The 15,116-nt window shown below is 45.2% G+C and overlaps 1 protein-coding gene across 2 annotated transcripts in view; it reads right to left on the minus strand.

Moving 5' to 3' along the window:
- LOC106591130 (vascular endothelial growth factor receptor 3) overlaps positions 1-14,708 on the minus strand; it is a 215,335-nt gene extending 200,627 nt beyond the window's left edge. Inside the window, exon 1 of one of the 2 annotated variants that reach the window (XM_045717812.1) lies at positions 14,340-14,708. In XM_045717812.1, coding sequence (XP_045573768.1) covers positions 14,340-14,397 — 58 coding nt within the window. In that variant the 5' untranslated portion in view covers positions 14,398-14,708. The remainder of the gene's footprint in view (positions 1-14,339) is intronic. The other variant, XM_045717811.1, reaches the window with a different exon arrangement.
- Positions 14,709-15,116: the final 408 nt, after the last annotated feature.

Consider the following 15,116-nt stretch of genomic DNA (forward strand, 5'->3'; position numbering starts at 1 on the left):
GAGTGCTGAGTGCTCACAAAGTGCTGTACAGAAACCCAGCCTAAAACCCCAAACAGCAAGCAATGCAGGTGTAGATTAGGGGACTATAGTGGTGAGAATAGGGGACTATAGTGGTGAGAATAGGGGACTATAGTGGTGAGAATAGGGGACTATAGTGGTGAGAATAGGGGACTATAGTGGTGAGAATAGGGTTGGTGGTGAGAATAGCGGACTATAGTGGTGAGAATAGGGGACTATAGTGGTGAGAATAGGGGACTATAGTGGTGAGAATAGGGGACTATAGTGGTGAGAATAGGGGACTATAGTGGTGAGAATAGGGGACTATAGTGGTGAGAATATGGGACTATAGTGTTGAGAATAGGGGACTATAGTGGTGAGAATAGGGTTGGTGGTGAGAATAGGGGACTATAGTGGTGAGAATAGGGGACTATAGTGGTGAGAATAGGGGACTATAGTGGTGAGAATAGGGGACTATAGTGGTGAGAATAGGGTTGGTGGTGAGAATAGCGGACTATAGTGGTGAGAATAGGGGACTATAGTGGTGAGAATAGGGGACTATAGTGGTGAGAATAGGGGACTATAGTGGTGAGAATAGGGGACTATAGTGGTGAGAATAGGGTTGGTGGTGAGAATAGGGGACTATAGTGGTGAGAATAGGGGACTATAGTGGTGAGAATAGGGGACTATAGTGGTGAGAATAGGGGACTATAGTGGTGAGAATAGGGTTGGTGGTGAGAATAGGGGACTATAGTGGTGAGAATAGGGGACTATAGTGGTGAGAATAGGGGACTATAGTGGTGAGAATAGGGGACTATAGTGGTGAGAATAGGGGACTATAGTGGTGAGAATAGGGGACTATAGTGGTGAGAATAGGGGACTATAGTGGTGAGAATAGGGGACTATAGTGGTGAGAATAGGGGACTATAGTGGTGAGAATAGGGGACTATAGTGGTGAGAATAGGGGACTATAGTGGTGAGATTGGGGGACTATAGTGGTGAGAATAGGGGACTATAGTGGTGAGAATAGGGGACTATAGAGGTGAGAATAGGGAACTATAGTGGTGAGAATAGGGGACTATAGTGGTGAGAATAGGGGACTATAGTGGTGAGAATAGGGGACTATAGTGGTGAGAATAGGGGACTATAGTGGTGAGAATAGGGGACTATAGTGGTGAGAATTGAGAACTATTGTTGGCTAAAACAACCCTAACCTCTGGGGCGCAGGGATACAATAACACCCACAGCTGAGACGGACAGACAGCTGAGACAGACAGACAGACAGACAGACAGACAGACAGACAGACAGACAGACAGACAGACAGACAGACAGACAGACAGACAGACAGACAGACAGACAGACAGACAGACAGACAGACAGACAGACAGACAGACAGACAGACAGACAGACAGACAGACAGACAGACAGACAGAGAAAGAGAGAAAGAACAGAGAGAGAGAGAGGCCTAGATAAACACCCACAGCTGAGGGTCTGGTTTCTAGGATGATCAGATCAAGCAGAAGTATGCGTAATAAAAACACCCTGCTAAAAGGCTATACATATCTATAGCTATATCTACTAGCTAGGACTGATGGGGACTAATACATGTCCTCTACTAGCTGGGACTGATGGGGACTAATACATGTCCTCTACTAGCTAGGACTGATGGGGACTAATACATGTCCTCTACTAGCTGGGACTGATGGGGACTAATACATGTCCTCTACTAGCTAGGACTGATGGGGACTAATACATGTCCTCTACTAGCTAGGACTGATGGGGACTAATACATGTCCTCTACTAGCTGGGACTGATGGGGACTAATACATGTCCTCTACTAGCTAGGACTGATGGGGACTAATACATGTCCTCTACTAGCTAGGACTGATGGGGACTAATACATGTCCTCTGCTAGCTGGGACTGATGGGGACTAATACATGTCCTCTACTAGCTAGGACTGATGGGGACTAATACATGTCCTCTACTAGCTAGGACTGATGGGGACTAATACATGTCCTCTGCTAGCTAGGACTGATGGGGACTAATACATGTCCTCTACTAGCTAGGACTGATGGGGACTAATACATGTCCTCTACTAGCTAGGACAGATGGGGACTAATACATGTCCTCTACTAGCTAGGACTGATGGGGACTAATACATGTCCTCTACTAGCTAGGACTGATGGGGACTAATACATGTCCTCTACTAGCTGGGACTGATGGGGACTAATACATGTCCTCTACTAGCTGGGACTGATGGGGACTAATACATGTCCTCTACTAGCTAGGACTGATGGGGACTAATACATGTCCTCTACTAGCTGGGACTAATGGGGATTAATACATGTCCTCTACTAGCTGGGACTGATGGGGACTAATACATGTCCTCTACTAGCTAGGACTGATGGGGACTAATGGGGACTAATACATGTCCTCTACTACCCTGGTCTAAGGAGAGCTGGGCTGAGAAGGTCCTCAGTGGACTGTTGGGGATTTCGTTCCTTTCTGTTCTCTTCTGAAATCAAAAGATATATGTGTGTGTGGATGGATGGATCTGGTAACATATGGTCTAACTTTTCCCCCAAGTAGTATTCTCTCTGGACTTTATTTACATATTTCTCCTCCTATTTTTATTTTTTTCATTTTTTTTTATTTCACCTTTATTGAACCAGGTAGGCCAGGATAAAGGGATCTGGAAAAGATAAAGCAAAGCAGTGCGACAAAAACAACAACGCAGAGTTACACTTAAACAAACGTACAGTCAATAACACAATAGAAAAATCTATGTACAGTGTGTGCGAAATGTAGAAGAGCAAGGAGGTAAGGTAATAAATAAGCCATAGAGGTGAAATAATTACAATTTAGCAATAAACACTGGAGTGACAGATGTGCAGATGATGATGTGCAAGTAGAGATACTGGGGTGCGAAAGAGTAAGCAGCTCTTCAACACCAATCAATAATGAGTAACTTTTACACCGAAACATGATTGTTTAGCTATACGGACACAGACCTATAGGCATATTAAAACAATTTAAAAAACTATAAAACTATAAAGGAATTCACATGAGCACCACAATGCCTATTCCACCCATGCTCTACCAAGGGTTTCACAGCACCACGATGCCTACTCCACCCATGCTCTACCAAGGGTTTCACAGCACCACGATGCCTACTCCACCCATGCTCTACCAAGGTTTTACAGCACCACAATGCCTACTCCACCCATGCTCTACCAAGGGTTTCACAGCACCACGATGCCTACTCCACCCATGCTCTACCAAGGGTTTCACAGCACCACGATGCCTATTCCACCCATGCTCTACCAAGGTTTTACAGCACCACAATGCCTACTCCACCCATGCTCTACCAAGGGTTTCACAGCACCACGATGCCTACTCCACCCATGCTCTACCAAGGGTTTCACAGCACCACGATGCCTACTCCACCCATGCTCTACCAAGGTTTCACAGCACCACAATGCCTACTCCACCCATGCTCTACCAAGGTTTTACAGCACCACAATGCCTACTCCACCCATGCTCTACCAAGGTTTCACAGCACCACGATGCCTATTCCACCCATGCTCTACCAAGGGTTTCACAGCACCACGATGCCTACTCCACCCATGCTCTACCAAGGTTTTACAGCACCACGATGCCTACTCCACCCATGCTCTACCAAGGTTTTACAGCACCACGATGCCTATTCCACCCATGCTCTACCAAGGGTTTCACAGCACCACAATGCCTATTCCACCCATGCTCTACCAAGGTTTTACAGCACCACAATGCCTACTCCACCCATGCTCTACCAAGGTTTTACAGCACCACGATGCCTATTCCACCCATGCTCTACCAAGGTTTCACAGCACCACAATGCCTACTCCACCCATGCTCTACCAAGGGTTTACAGCACCACAATGCCTACTCCACCCATGCTCTACCAAGGGTTTACAGCACCACGATGCCTATTCCACCCATGCTCTACCAAGGGTTTACAGCACCACGATGCCTATTCCACCCATGCTCTACCAAGGGTTTACAGCACCACGATGCCTACTCCACCCATGCTCTACCAAGGTTTTACAGCACCACAATGCCTATTCCACCCATGCTCTACCAAGGTTTTACAGCACCACGATGCCTACTCCACCCATGCTCTACCAAGGTTTTACAGCACCACGATGCCTATTCCACCCATGCTCTACCAAGGGTTTCACAGCACCACGATGCCTACTCCACCCATGCTCTACCAAGGGTTTCACAGCACCACAATGCCTACTCCACCCATGATCTACCAAGGTTTCACAGCACCACAATGCCTACTCCACCCATGCTCTACCAAGGTTTTACAGCACCACAATGCCTACTCCACCCATGCTCTACCAAGGTTTCACAGCACCACAATGCCTACTCCACCCATGCTCTACCAAGGTTTCACAGCACCACGATGCCTACTCCACCCATGCTCTACCAAGGTTTTACAGCACCACGATGCCTACTCCACCCATGCTCTACCAAGGTTTCACAGCACCACAATGCCTATTCCACCCATGCTCTACCAAGGTTTCACAGCACCACAATGCCTATTCCACCCATGCTCTACCAAGGTTTCACAGCACCACAATGCCTACTCCACCCATGCTCTACCAAGGTTTCACAGCACCACAATGCCTACTCCACCCATGCTCTACCAAGGTTTCACAGCACCACAATGCCTACTCCACCCATGCTCTACCAAGGTTTCACAGCACCACAATGCCTACTCCACCCATGCTCTACCAAGGTTTTACAGCACCACAATGCCTACTCCACCCATGCTCTACCAAGGTTTTACAGCACCACAATGCCTACTCCACCCATGCTCTACCAAGGTTTTACAGCACCACAATGCCTACTCCACCCATGCTCTACCAAGGGTTTCACAGCACCACAATGCCTACTCCACCCATGCTCTACCAAGGTTTTACAGCACCACAATGCCTACTCCACCCATGCTCTACCAAGGTTTTACAGCACCACAATGCCTACTCCACCCATGCTCTACCAAGGTTTTACAGCACCACAATGCCTACTCCACCCATGCTCTACCAAGGTTTCACAGCACCACAATGCCTACTCCACCCATGCTCTACCAAGGTTTCACAGCACCACATTGCCTACTCCACCCATGCTCTACCAAGGTTTTACAGCACCACAATGCCTACTCCACCCATGCTCTACCAAGGTTTCACAGCACCACATTGCCTACTCCACCCATGCTCTACCAAGGTTTTACAGCACCACATTGCCTACTCCATCCATGCTCTACCAAGGTTTTACAGCTCACAGCTTTGACCTGCTACAGTAGCTATGTTGGTATTGTACTTCAAACTATGTGGATATTTAGGCACTCCGGAGCTCTGTCAGAGTGACCATCGGGTTCTTGGTCACCTCTCTGACCAAGGCCCTTCTCCCCCGATTGCTCAGTTTGGCCGGGCGGCCAGCTCTAGGAAGATTCTTGGTGGTTCCAAACTTCTTCCATTTAAGAATGATGGAGGCCACTGTGTTCTTGGGGACCTTCAATGCTGCAGACATTTTTTGGTACCTTTCCCCAGATCTGTGCCTCAACACAATCCTGTCTCTGAGCTCTACGGACAATTCCTTCGACCTCATGGCTTGGTTTTAGCTCTGACATGCACTGTCAATTGTGGGATCTTATATAGACAGGTGTGTGCCTTTCCAAAGCATGTCCAATCAATTGAATTTACCACAGGTGGACTCCAATGAAGTTGTAGAAACATCTCAAGGATGATCAATGGAAACAGGATGCACCTGAGCTCAATTTCGAGTCTCATAGCAAAGTGTCTGAATACTTATTTAAATAGGATATTTCTGTTAAAATTTGTAATACATTTGCAAAATAAAATCTAAAAACCTGTTTCCGCTTTGTCAGTATGGGGTATTGTGTATAGATTGATGATGGAAAAAATTATATTTTATACAATTTAGAATAAGGCTGTAACATAACAAAATGTGGAAAAAGGTAAGGAGTATGAATACTTTCTGAATGCACTCTGTTCCATCGCTGGGAAACCAGGCCCTGACTATGACTTCATAGACACGGCCATGTGCATTTATAAATTCTCCCTTTAAAGAGGGGAGGGGGGTGAATATCAACGGCTGATTTCAAATTCAGCTTTAAGAGTCTATTGAAGCACCCGTCCGTCAATCTAAGCAACATAATAAAAAATATTACTAAAAAAATTACAAATCCTGATCAAAATCCGTCAGTGCACTATGCAGAAATTGCTCCCCCATTTCCTGATTGTTAGAATTCTAATAGTTCAACTAATTTTGTTTTTTGACCAAACAAGCAAGTATAGTGTAGAGAATCATTGTACCATCGAAACCGGTGTGAAATATCTTTTCCATAACTAAAAATATTATATTTTCAGCTGTTTGAAGCTAGTGTACAAAACCAAAACTAAAAGCTGGAAAAACGAAAGTTAAGAACGGGAGGCCTAGAAATCGCGCACATAGAACAGATCTACTGCTTCTTAGACTGGCTTTCAATGAGAATGACAGATCTATAACTCACATTTCTTGGTGAATTTGGTCAGATCGCCCAAAAACGTACATATTGCAGAGATATCTTTTTTTTTAGCATCCATCTTATCCTCAGGGGCGGTTCTGGGGCAGTGCACCTGTAACAACAATGTTGGACCCCCTTGTGGCCCCCCTAAATGTGGAGTATGAAATAATTTTTACATAACACATTATTGCTATCATTTTTTCTTTTTACATCTGTTATTAGACAGTGGCAACGCGGAACACTAATGATTATGAACATGGTCTTTTGGAGTTGGTCCCCCCTTTGCTGCTATAACAGCCTCCACTCTTCTGGGAAGTCATTAATATGGAGATGGTCCCCCCTTTGCTGCTATAACAGCCTCCACTCTTCTGGGAAGTCATTAATATGGAGTTGGTCCCCCCCTTTGCTGCTATAACAGCCTCCACTCTTCTGGGAAGTCATTAATATGGAGTTGGTCCCCCCTTTGCTGCTATAACAGCCTCCACTCTTCTGGGAAGTCATTAATATGGAGTTGGTCCCCCCTTTGCTGCTATAACAGCCTCCACTCTTCTGGGAAGTCATTAATATGGAGTTGGTCCCCCCTTTGCTGCTATAACAGCCTCCACTCTTCAGGGAAGTCATTAATATGGAGTTGGTCCCCCCCTTTGCTGCTATAACAGCCTCCACTCTTCTGGGAAGTCATTAATATGGAGTTGGTCCCCTCTTTGCTGCTATAACAGCCTCCACTCTTCTGGGAAGTCATTAATATGGAGTTGGTCCCCCCCTTTGCTGCTATAACAGCCTCCACTCTTCAAGGAAGTCATTAATATGGAGTTGGTCCCCCCCTTTGCTGCTATAACAGCCTCCACTCTTCTGGGAAGGCTTTCCACTAGATGTTGGAACATTGCTGCAGGGACTTGCTTCCATTCAGCCATAAGAGCATTAGTGAGGTTGGGCACTGTTGTCGGGCGATTAGGCCTGGCTCGCAGACGACGTTCCAATTTATCCCAAAGATGTTCAATCGGGTTGAGGTCAGGGCTCTGTGCAGGCCAGTCAAGTTCTTCCACACCGATCTCGAAAAAAACATTTCTGTATGGACCTCGCTTTGTGCATTGGGGCATTTTCATGCTGAAACAGGAAAGGGCCTTCCTCAAACTGTTGCCACAAAGTTGGAGCTTTACACCACTCCAGCCGACACTTGGCATTGAGCATGGTGATCTTAGGCTTGTGTGCGGCTGCTCGGCCATGGAAACCCATTTCATGACGCTCCCGAAGAACAGTTTTTGTGCTGACGTTGCTTCCAGAGGCAGTTTGGAACTCGGTAGTGAGTGTTGCAACCGAGGACAAATGATTTTTAGGCGCTACACGCTTCAGCACTCAGCGGTCCCGTTCTGTGAGCTTGTGTGGCCTACCACTTTGCAGCTGAGCCGTTGTTGCTCTTAGATGTTTTCCGCTTCATAATATCAGCGCTTACAGTTGACCCGGGGCAGCTCTAGCATGACGAAGTGACTTGTTGGAAAGGTGGCATCCTATGACGGTGGCACGTTGAAAGTCACTGAGCTTTTCAGTAAGGCCTTTTTACTGACAATGTTTGTCTATGGAGATCGCATGGCTGTGTGCTCGATTTTATACACCAGTCAGCAACGGGTGTGCCTGAAATAGCCGAATCCACTCATTTGAAGGGGTGTACACATACTTTTGTATATATAGTGTATGTGTCCAAAACATGTTTATATTTCCTGAGCTTTCTTATGTCTCCTAAATATAAGAGAAATGCCTTAAAACTATTTTTTTAACTGTCTGTTCGGCAATGTAATATTTAGAGGGATGAATGAGCCAATTGGAAGCTGGGGATGATTAGTTGGCCATGATGGTATGAGGGCCATATTAGGAAGTTAACACCCTTACTCTTACGATAAGTGCCATGAGATCTTTAGTGACCACAGAGAGTCAGGACACCCGTTTAACGTCCCCACCCGAAAGACGGCACATTTTATTAGACCAGAGGAAAGAGTGCCTCCTATTGGCTCTCCAACACCACTTCCTGCTTCTGGTCTCCCATCCAGGGTTGGTTCTCTATTGGCACATGAGAGCGATAAATTATACATTTAAATCAAAACTGTTGCCAATACAAACGTATTCAGTTGGAAAGATGGCAAGTCTAATGGTCACTTTATGGAAGCTGGGGTCTTGTTTTAATCCGACTCCTAGATATTGGGCTAGGTTGGGGCTAGGTCGGGGCTAGGTCAGGGCTATTTTGGGGCTAGGTCTGTGCTAGGTCAGGGCTAGGTCGGGGCTAGGTTGGGGCTAGGTCGGGGCTATTTTGGGGCTAGGTTGGGGCTAGGTCTGGGCTAGGTTGGGGCTAGGTCGGGGCTAGGTTGGGGCTAGGTCGGGGCTAGGTTGGGGCTAGGTCTGGGCTAGGTTGGGGCTAGGTCGGGGCTAGGTCGGGGCTATTTTGGGGCTAGGTTGAGGCTAGGTCGGGGCTAGGTCTGGGCTAGGTTGGGGCTAGGTTGGGGCTAGGTCGGGGCTAGGTTGGGGCTAGGTCGGGGCTATTTTGGGGCTAGGTTGGGGCTAGGTTGGGGCTAGGTCGGGGCTAGGTCGGGGCTATTTTGGGGCTAGGTTGGGGCTAGGTTGGGGCTAGGTCTGGGCTAGGTCGGGGCTAGGTCGGGGCTAGGTCGGGGCTAGGTCGGGGCTATTTTGGGGCTAGGTTGGGGCTAGGTCGGGGCTAGGTCGGGGCTATTTTGGGGCTATTTTGGGGCTAGGTTGGGGCTAGGTTGGGGCTAGGTCAGGGCTAGGTCGGGGCTAGGTCGGAGCTATTTCGGGGCTAGATCGGGGCTTCAATCAATCCCGCCCGACCGGTTTGACTATAACTCAGGCTAACACTGACCTGTTCAACAGCAATCAATGATAAGAAGAAGAAAACATCTCAGAGTCCTGTATGTTCAGCTCAGGGCTAAATAATAGACAAACAGGCCTCTATTTGGGTGAACTACCAGAGCCATATTACAATGTATGTTCAGCTCAGGGCTAACTAATAGACACACAGGCCTCTATTTGGGTCAACTACCAGAGCCATATTACAATGTATGTTCAGCTCAGGGCTAACTAATAGACACACAGGCCTCTATTTGGGTCAACTACCAGAGCCATATTATAACGTATGTTCAGCTCAGGGCTAACTAATAGACACACAGGCCTCTATTTGGGTCAACTACCAGAGCCATATTACAATGTATGTTCAGCTCAGGGCTAACTAATAGACACACAGGCCTCTATTTGGGTCAACTACCAGAGCCATATTACAACGTATGTTCAGCTCAGGGCTAACTAATAGACACACAGGCCTGTATTTGGGTCAACTACCAGAGCCATATTACAATGTATGTTCAGCTCAGGGCTAACTAATAGACACACAGGCCTCTATTTGGGTCAACTACCAGAGCCATATTACAACGTATGTTCAGCTCAGGGCTAACTAATAGACACACAGGCCTCTATTTGGGTCAACTACCAGAGCCATATTACAACGTATGTTCAGCTCAGGGCTAACTAATAGACACACAGGCCTCTATTTGGGTCAACTACCAGAGCCATATTATAACGTATGTTCAGCTCAGGGCTAACTAATAGACACACAGGCCTCTATTTGGGTCAACTACCAGAGCCATATTACAACGGATGTTAAACTCAGGGCTAACTAATAGACACACAGGCCTCTATTTGGGTCAACTACCAGAGCCATATTACAATGTATGTTCAGCTCAGGGCTAACTAATAGACACACAGGCCTCTATTTGGGTCAACTACCAGAGCCATATTACAACGGATGTTAAACTCAGGGCTAACTAATAGACACACAGGCCTCTATTTGGGTCAACTACCAGAGCCATATTACAATGTATGTTCAGCTCAGGGCTAACTAATAGACACCCAGACCTCTATTTGGGTCAACTACCAGAGTCATATTACAATGTATGTTCAGCTCAGGGCTAACTAATAGACACACAGGCCTCTATTTGCGTCAACTACCAGAGTCATATTACAATGTATGTTCAGCTCAGGGCTAACTAATAGACAAACAGGCCTCTATTTGGGTCAACTACCAGTGTCATATTACAATGTATGTTCAGCTCAGGGCTAACTAATAGACACACAGGCCTCTATTTGCGTCAACTACCAGAGTCATATTACAATGTATGTTCAGCTCAGGGCTAACTAATAGACAAACAGGCCTCTATTTGGGTCAACTACCAGAGCCATATTACAGCATAATAAGCACATCATCCTCCTGTAATATGTCTCCACATGATTCAATTGGAGGTCTGTGTATTTATTATAGCCCCTGTCTGTATGTCAACCCCTAGCTGAACATGCAAATTTCAGTCTGTGAATTCATGGTTAAAAAAAATACAAATTAATACAAATTAAACTCAATAAACTCAAACACCAGGTATCTCTGGCCTTCAAAACTGGAATCCTTAATAGTGAAACTGCCACGTCCATTTGGGGACAACGAAGAAGTTACTGCAAAACAATAAACATCTGTTTTATTTCCCCCTCTGACATCATGTAGTGCCGTCACCTCCGCTCACCTCCGCTCACCTCCACTCACCTTCACTCACCTCCGCTCACCTCCGCTCACCTCCACTCACCTCCACTCCACTCCGCTCACCTCCGCTCCCCTCTGCTCCCCTCCGCTCACCTCCACTCACCTCCACTCCACTCCGCTCACCTCCGCTCACCTCCGCTCACCTCCGCTCCCCTCCGCTCATCTCCGCTCACCTCCGCTCCCCTCCACTCACCTCCACTCACCTCCACTCCCCTCACCTCCCCTCCGCTCCGCTCCACTCACCTCCACTCACCTCCACTCCGCTCACCTCCGCTCACCTCCGCTCACCTCCGCTCACCTCCATTCACCTCCGCTCCCCTCCGCTCCCCTCCGCTCACCTCCATTCACCTCCACTCCACTCACCTCCACTCCCCTCCGCTCACCTGCACTCACCTCCACTCACCTCCATTCCCCTCCGCTCACCTCCACTCACCTCCACTCACCAACTAAACAAAAACAAAGGCGGTGGGCGACAACAGTGGCGCTGTTTGCCCCCTACATCAATCAATGACGAAGAACTTTCAGACAGAGTACACTACACTACGACCTGCATGTTGAGCTCCAGGAACATTTCCATAGAACACAGGCTAATACTGGACTTTTCAACAGAAATCAATTAAAATAATAACTTTCACACTAAAATAATTCTTAATAAGTGTCGTTTATCACGAAATGTCGTCTTGAGTCACTGACATTATGATCTGTACTTATCTATTTCATAATTATTATTATGTTTCCGGTCAGATATGATTATTTTTAACAATATTTTCAAAAACATTCTCATTACCGTAACAGTTTTTCCATGTCCCATAAAGTTATAAACAAAACAAATGTTAACATTGCTGCCCTAATGAAAATGCCTGTACACTAAAAACAAATACTAATATTTCAAATGAAATTATACAATTATTATGAAATTTGATTAGACTTTTCCCAATTTGAGTTCTTTAGCCGTTTCAGTGATGAGAAGGCCAAGTGGGGTAAAGGTGGTGTTGGAGAATAAAAACCTCATTCTGAAGGCATATTAGCGAATACATTAACATAACTTGTTCTCATCTATGGACTACTACATTTAAAATAAACTGACTTGAGAATTTAATAACCCGGGACACATTTCGATAATGAGAATTTGCAGTAAAAATATTACAAAATTCGGGCGAAAATGTAAAAATGTATTTAGAAAAATGACACTTTCCCCAAAAACTAGACATCTTAGTCTTCAGAATTATAGTAGATTTTTTTTTTTTTTTTTGCAGATGCATCATGGTTTTGTTACTCAATTTACCACAGACCTTTTAAAACTGGTTTCATTAGAATCACCCAGCCAGGGACTAAGAGAACCTAACCTCAGACTCGATCAACTACAGCCATATTTTGGAGAAGAGTGATAGAATAATGGAATTAAACCCGGGACGTTGAGCTATTCTCTGGTCTTCATGAATAGCTGTTCAAAACCAATCAATAATGAATCATTTTCACGCTGCTTGTTGAGCTACAGATACATCTCTATAAAACACAGGCTGAAGCCAGCTGGCTAACACAGACACACAGAAACCATATTCAAAACCAATCAATAATGAATCATTTTCACGCTGCTCGTTGAGCTACAGATACATCTCTATAAAACACAGGCTGAAGCCAGCTGGCTAACACAGACACACAGAAACCATATTCAAAACCAATCAATAATGAATCATTTTCACGCTGCTCGTTGAGCTACAGATACATCTCTATAAAACACAGGCTGAAGCCAGCTGGCTAACACAGACACACAGAAACCATATTCAACACCAATCAATAATGAACAAGAATAACGCTCAAGACTCCAACCTGTATGTTCACCAGCAGACATAACACCAGGTTTTCTCTCTGGCCTTTATTTTATTTTTTGAAAAATTTAACATTTATTTAACTAGGCAAGTCAGTTAATAAGAACAAATTATTATTTACAATAACGGCCTACACCGGCCAAACCCCGGACGACGCTGGGCCAATTGTGCACCAACCCTATAAGAACTCCCAATCACGGCCGGTTTGTGATACAGCCTGGATTCAAACCAGGGGGTCTGTAGTGAATCCTCTGGCACTGAGATGCAGTGCCTTAGACCGCTGCGCCATTCGGGAGCCCAAATGAGCAGCTGTTCAACACCAGTCAATACTGCATTTAACAGAGGTTAACAGTGACAGACTTACAGACACATTTACAATGTACATACATATAAATACGGGTATTTATCTTTTATATGTAAAACAGGATAACATGCATCCATCCAGTCAGTTCATTTAATGAAACCTTCTACTGCTAACCAGGCTCAGGGTTCCTCAGACCCTAACCAGGCTCAGGGTTCCTCAGACCCTAACCCCCTATTTATCTTGTGGCTGGTATGTTGGTACTCTAGGGCATGCCTCCCAAACTAAACCCTATTCCCTACATAGTGCACTACTTTTGACCATTTAACCAGGGCCCATAGAGTTCAGGTCAAAAGCAGTGCACTATGAAAGGTAATAGGGTCTCACTTGAACGCACCTAAAACTTTCCGTAGTGACGGTGCGTTTTATAATGACACTAAAACCATCCTGTATTTAATGAATTCATCTTTTTCCACAGACCATCACCCCCCATTCACAAGGAAACAATCCTACTTTTAAAAGCGATTGTTAAAAAAAAAAAACAATGAATAACAAAAAGCAGAGTTGGGTCGATAGCTGAAGCAGCGTCATATTCAGATGGACCCGTAGTTTTAGAGTTGGGCTATATTTCTAAAGGAATTTCTCTCGGCGCTTTTCAACAGGAATAATAGAACATACTGCAGCCTAGGAAATGATCTACTTTATAACTCAATTTTGTATTTTAAGATGATTTTTAACTGATCAAACTTCTGTCATATCAGACTATGTAATGTCAGTTAATATAACAACCAAGTCGGCCGGCTGAGTTGGTGAAGATTTCTTTTAAACTTGAGCTAATTAAAATTAAACAGGGTAAAAAAATTGATACTATTGTTAAAATAATTGGTTGTTATTATTCTATTCCACATCTGTGACAAAACTCTGATCAACACACGATGAAGACGCTCCCAGATCCCCACACCACACTACCCTCCCCACCTCTATATACTATGACTGCGTTATTCCAAAACTTTCTGACAATAAAACAAAGCGTCTTTCCTCCACTTACCTGAAGCAGCAGCGATCCCAACCCAAATCCGACAGAAACACCTCAAATCTCTCTTCATTTCCAATTCTCCCGGTCCTGCGGAGGTTTTAACCGATTATTAAAAAAAAATGTTTTACTACAAAACGTCGCGTGTTTGAGGTGTTGATGAGTGCAGGGAGAGAGAGGAAAAGGAGGAATGGAAAACTCTGAGTTGAATGGGACAAACTCAGGTGTGCTTGCTGTGGAACATGAGGAAACGGGACTCTGTCACCAGAACCCGGTGAGGAGGATGTGCTGGGTGAAATGGAGGAGAGAGAAAAAAAAACGTTTTTCTCTTTTCCTGTTAAAAAACAAAAGGATGCAGCAAGACTTGAATGGACACCACAATAATTTCCCTTGCTCGTGACTGGGACGCGCACATTGGACACACGCGTACGTACGTACGCACACACACACCCAAACACACACACACACACACACACACTCCACTCTCGTTAATAAATTAGGCTAAACCTTCCAGTCACCGTGGAGGAATGACAGATGTCCTTCCTGGAGTGTAGATGTAATCCCAACGCTATATTATCACACCGTTAGACTGCTTCCTTTAACTGGTGGGTCACTGTTGCTTCTCTTGAAATTCAACACTTCACATCCAAGTCATTTATCAATTCACCATTTTTAACTGTAACCTTAGATATAAATAGGCGAGTTAATGAAAGCTATATGCTTGACTCAGTCTCCTCCATTTATAAGTCACTGTAAAGAATTAACTAATTTCCCGACTACAACTTGAACCTT

Source organism: Salmo salar, chromosome ssa05, assembly GCF_905237065.1.
Source record: "Salmo salar chromosome ssa05, Ssal_v3.1, whole genome shotgun sequence".
Taxonomy (NCBI): Eukaryota; Metazoa; Chordata; class Actinopteri; order Salmoniformes; family Salmonidae; genus Salmo; species Salmo salar.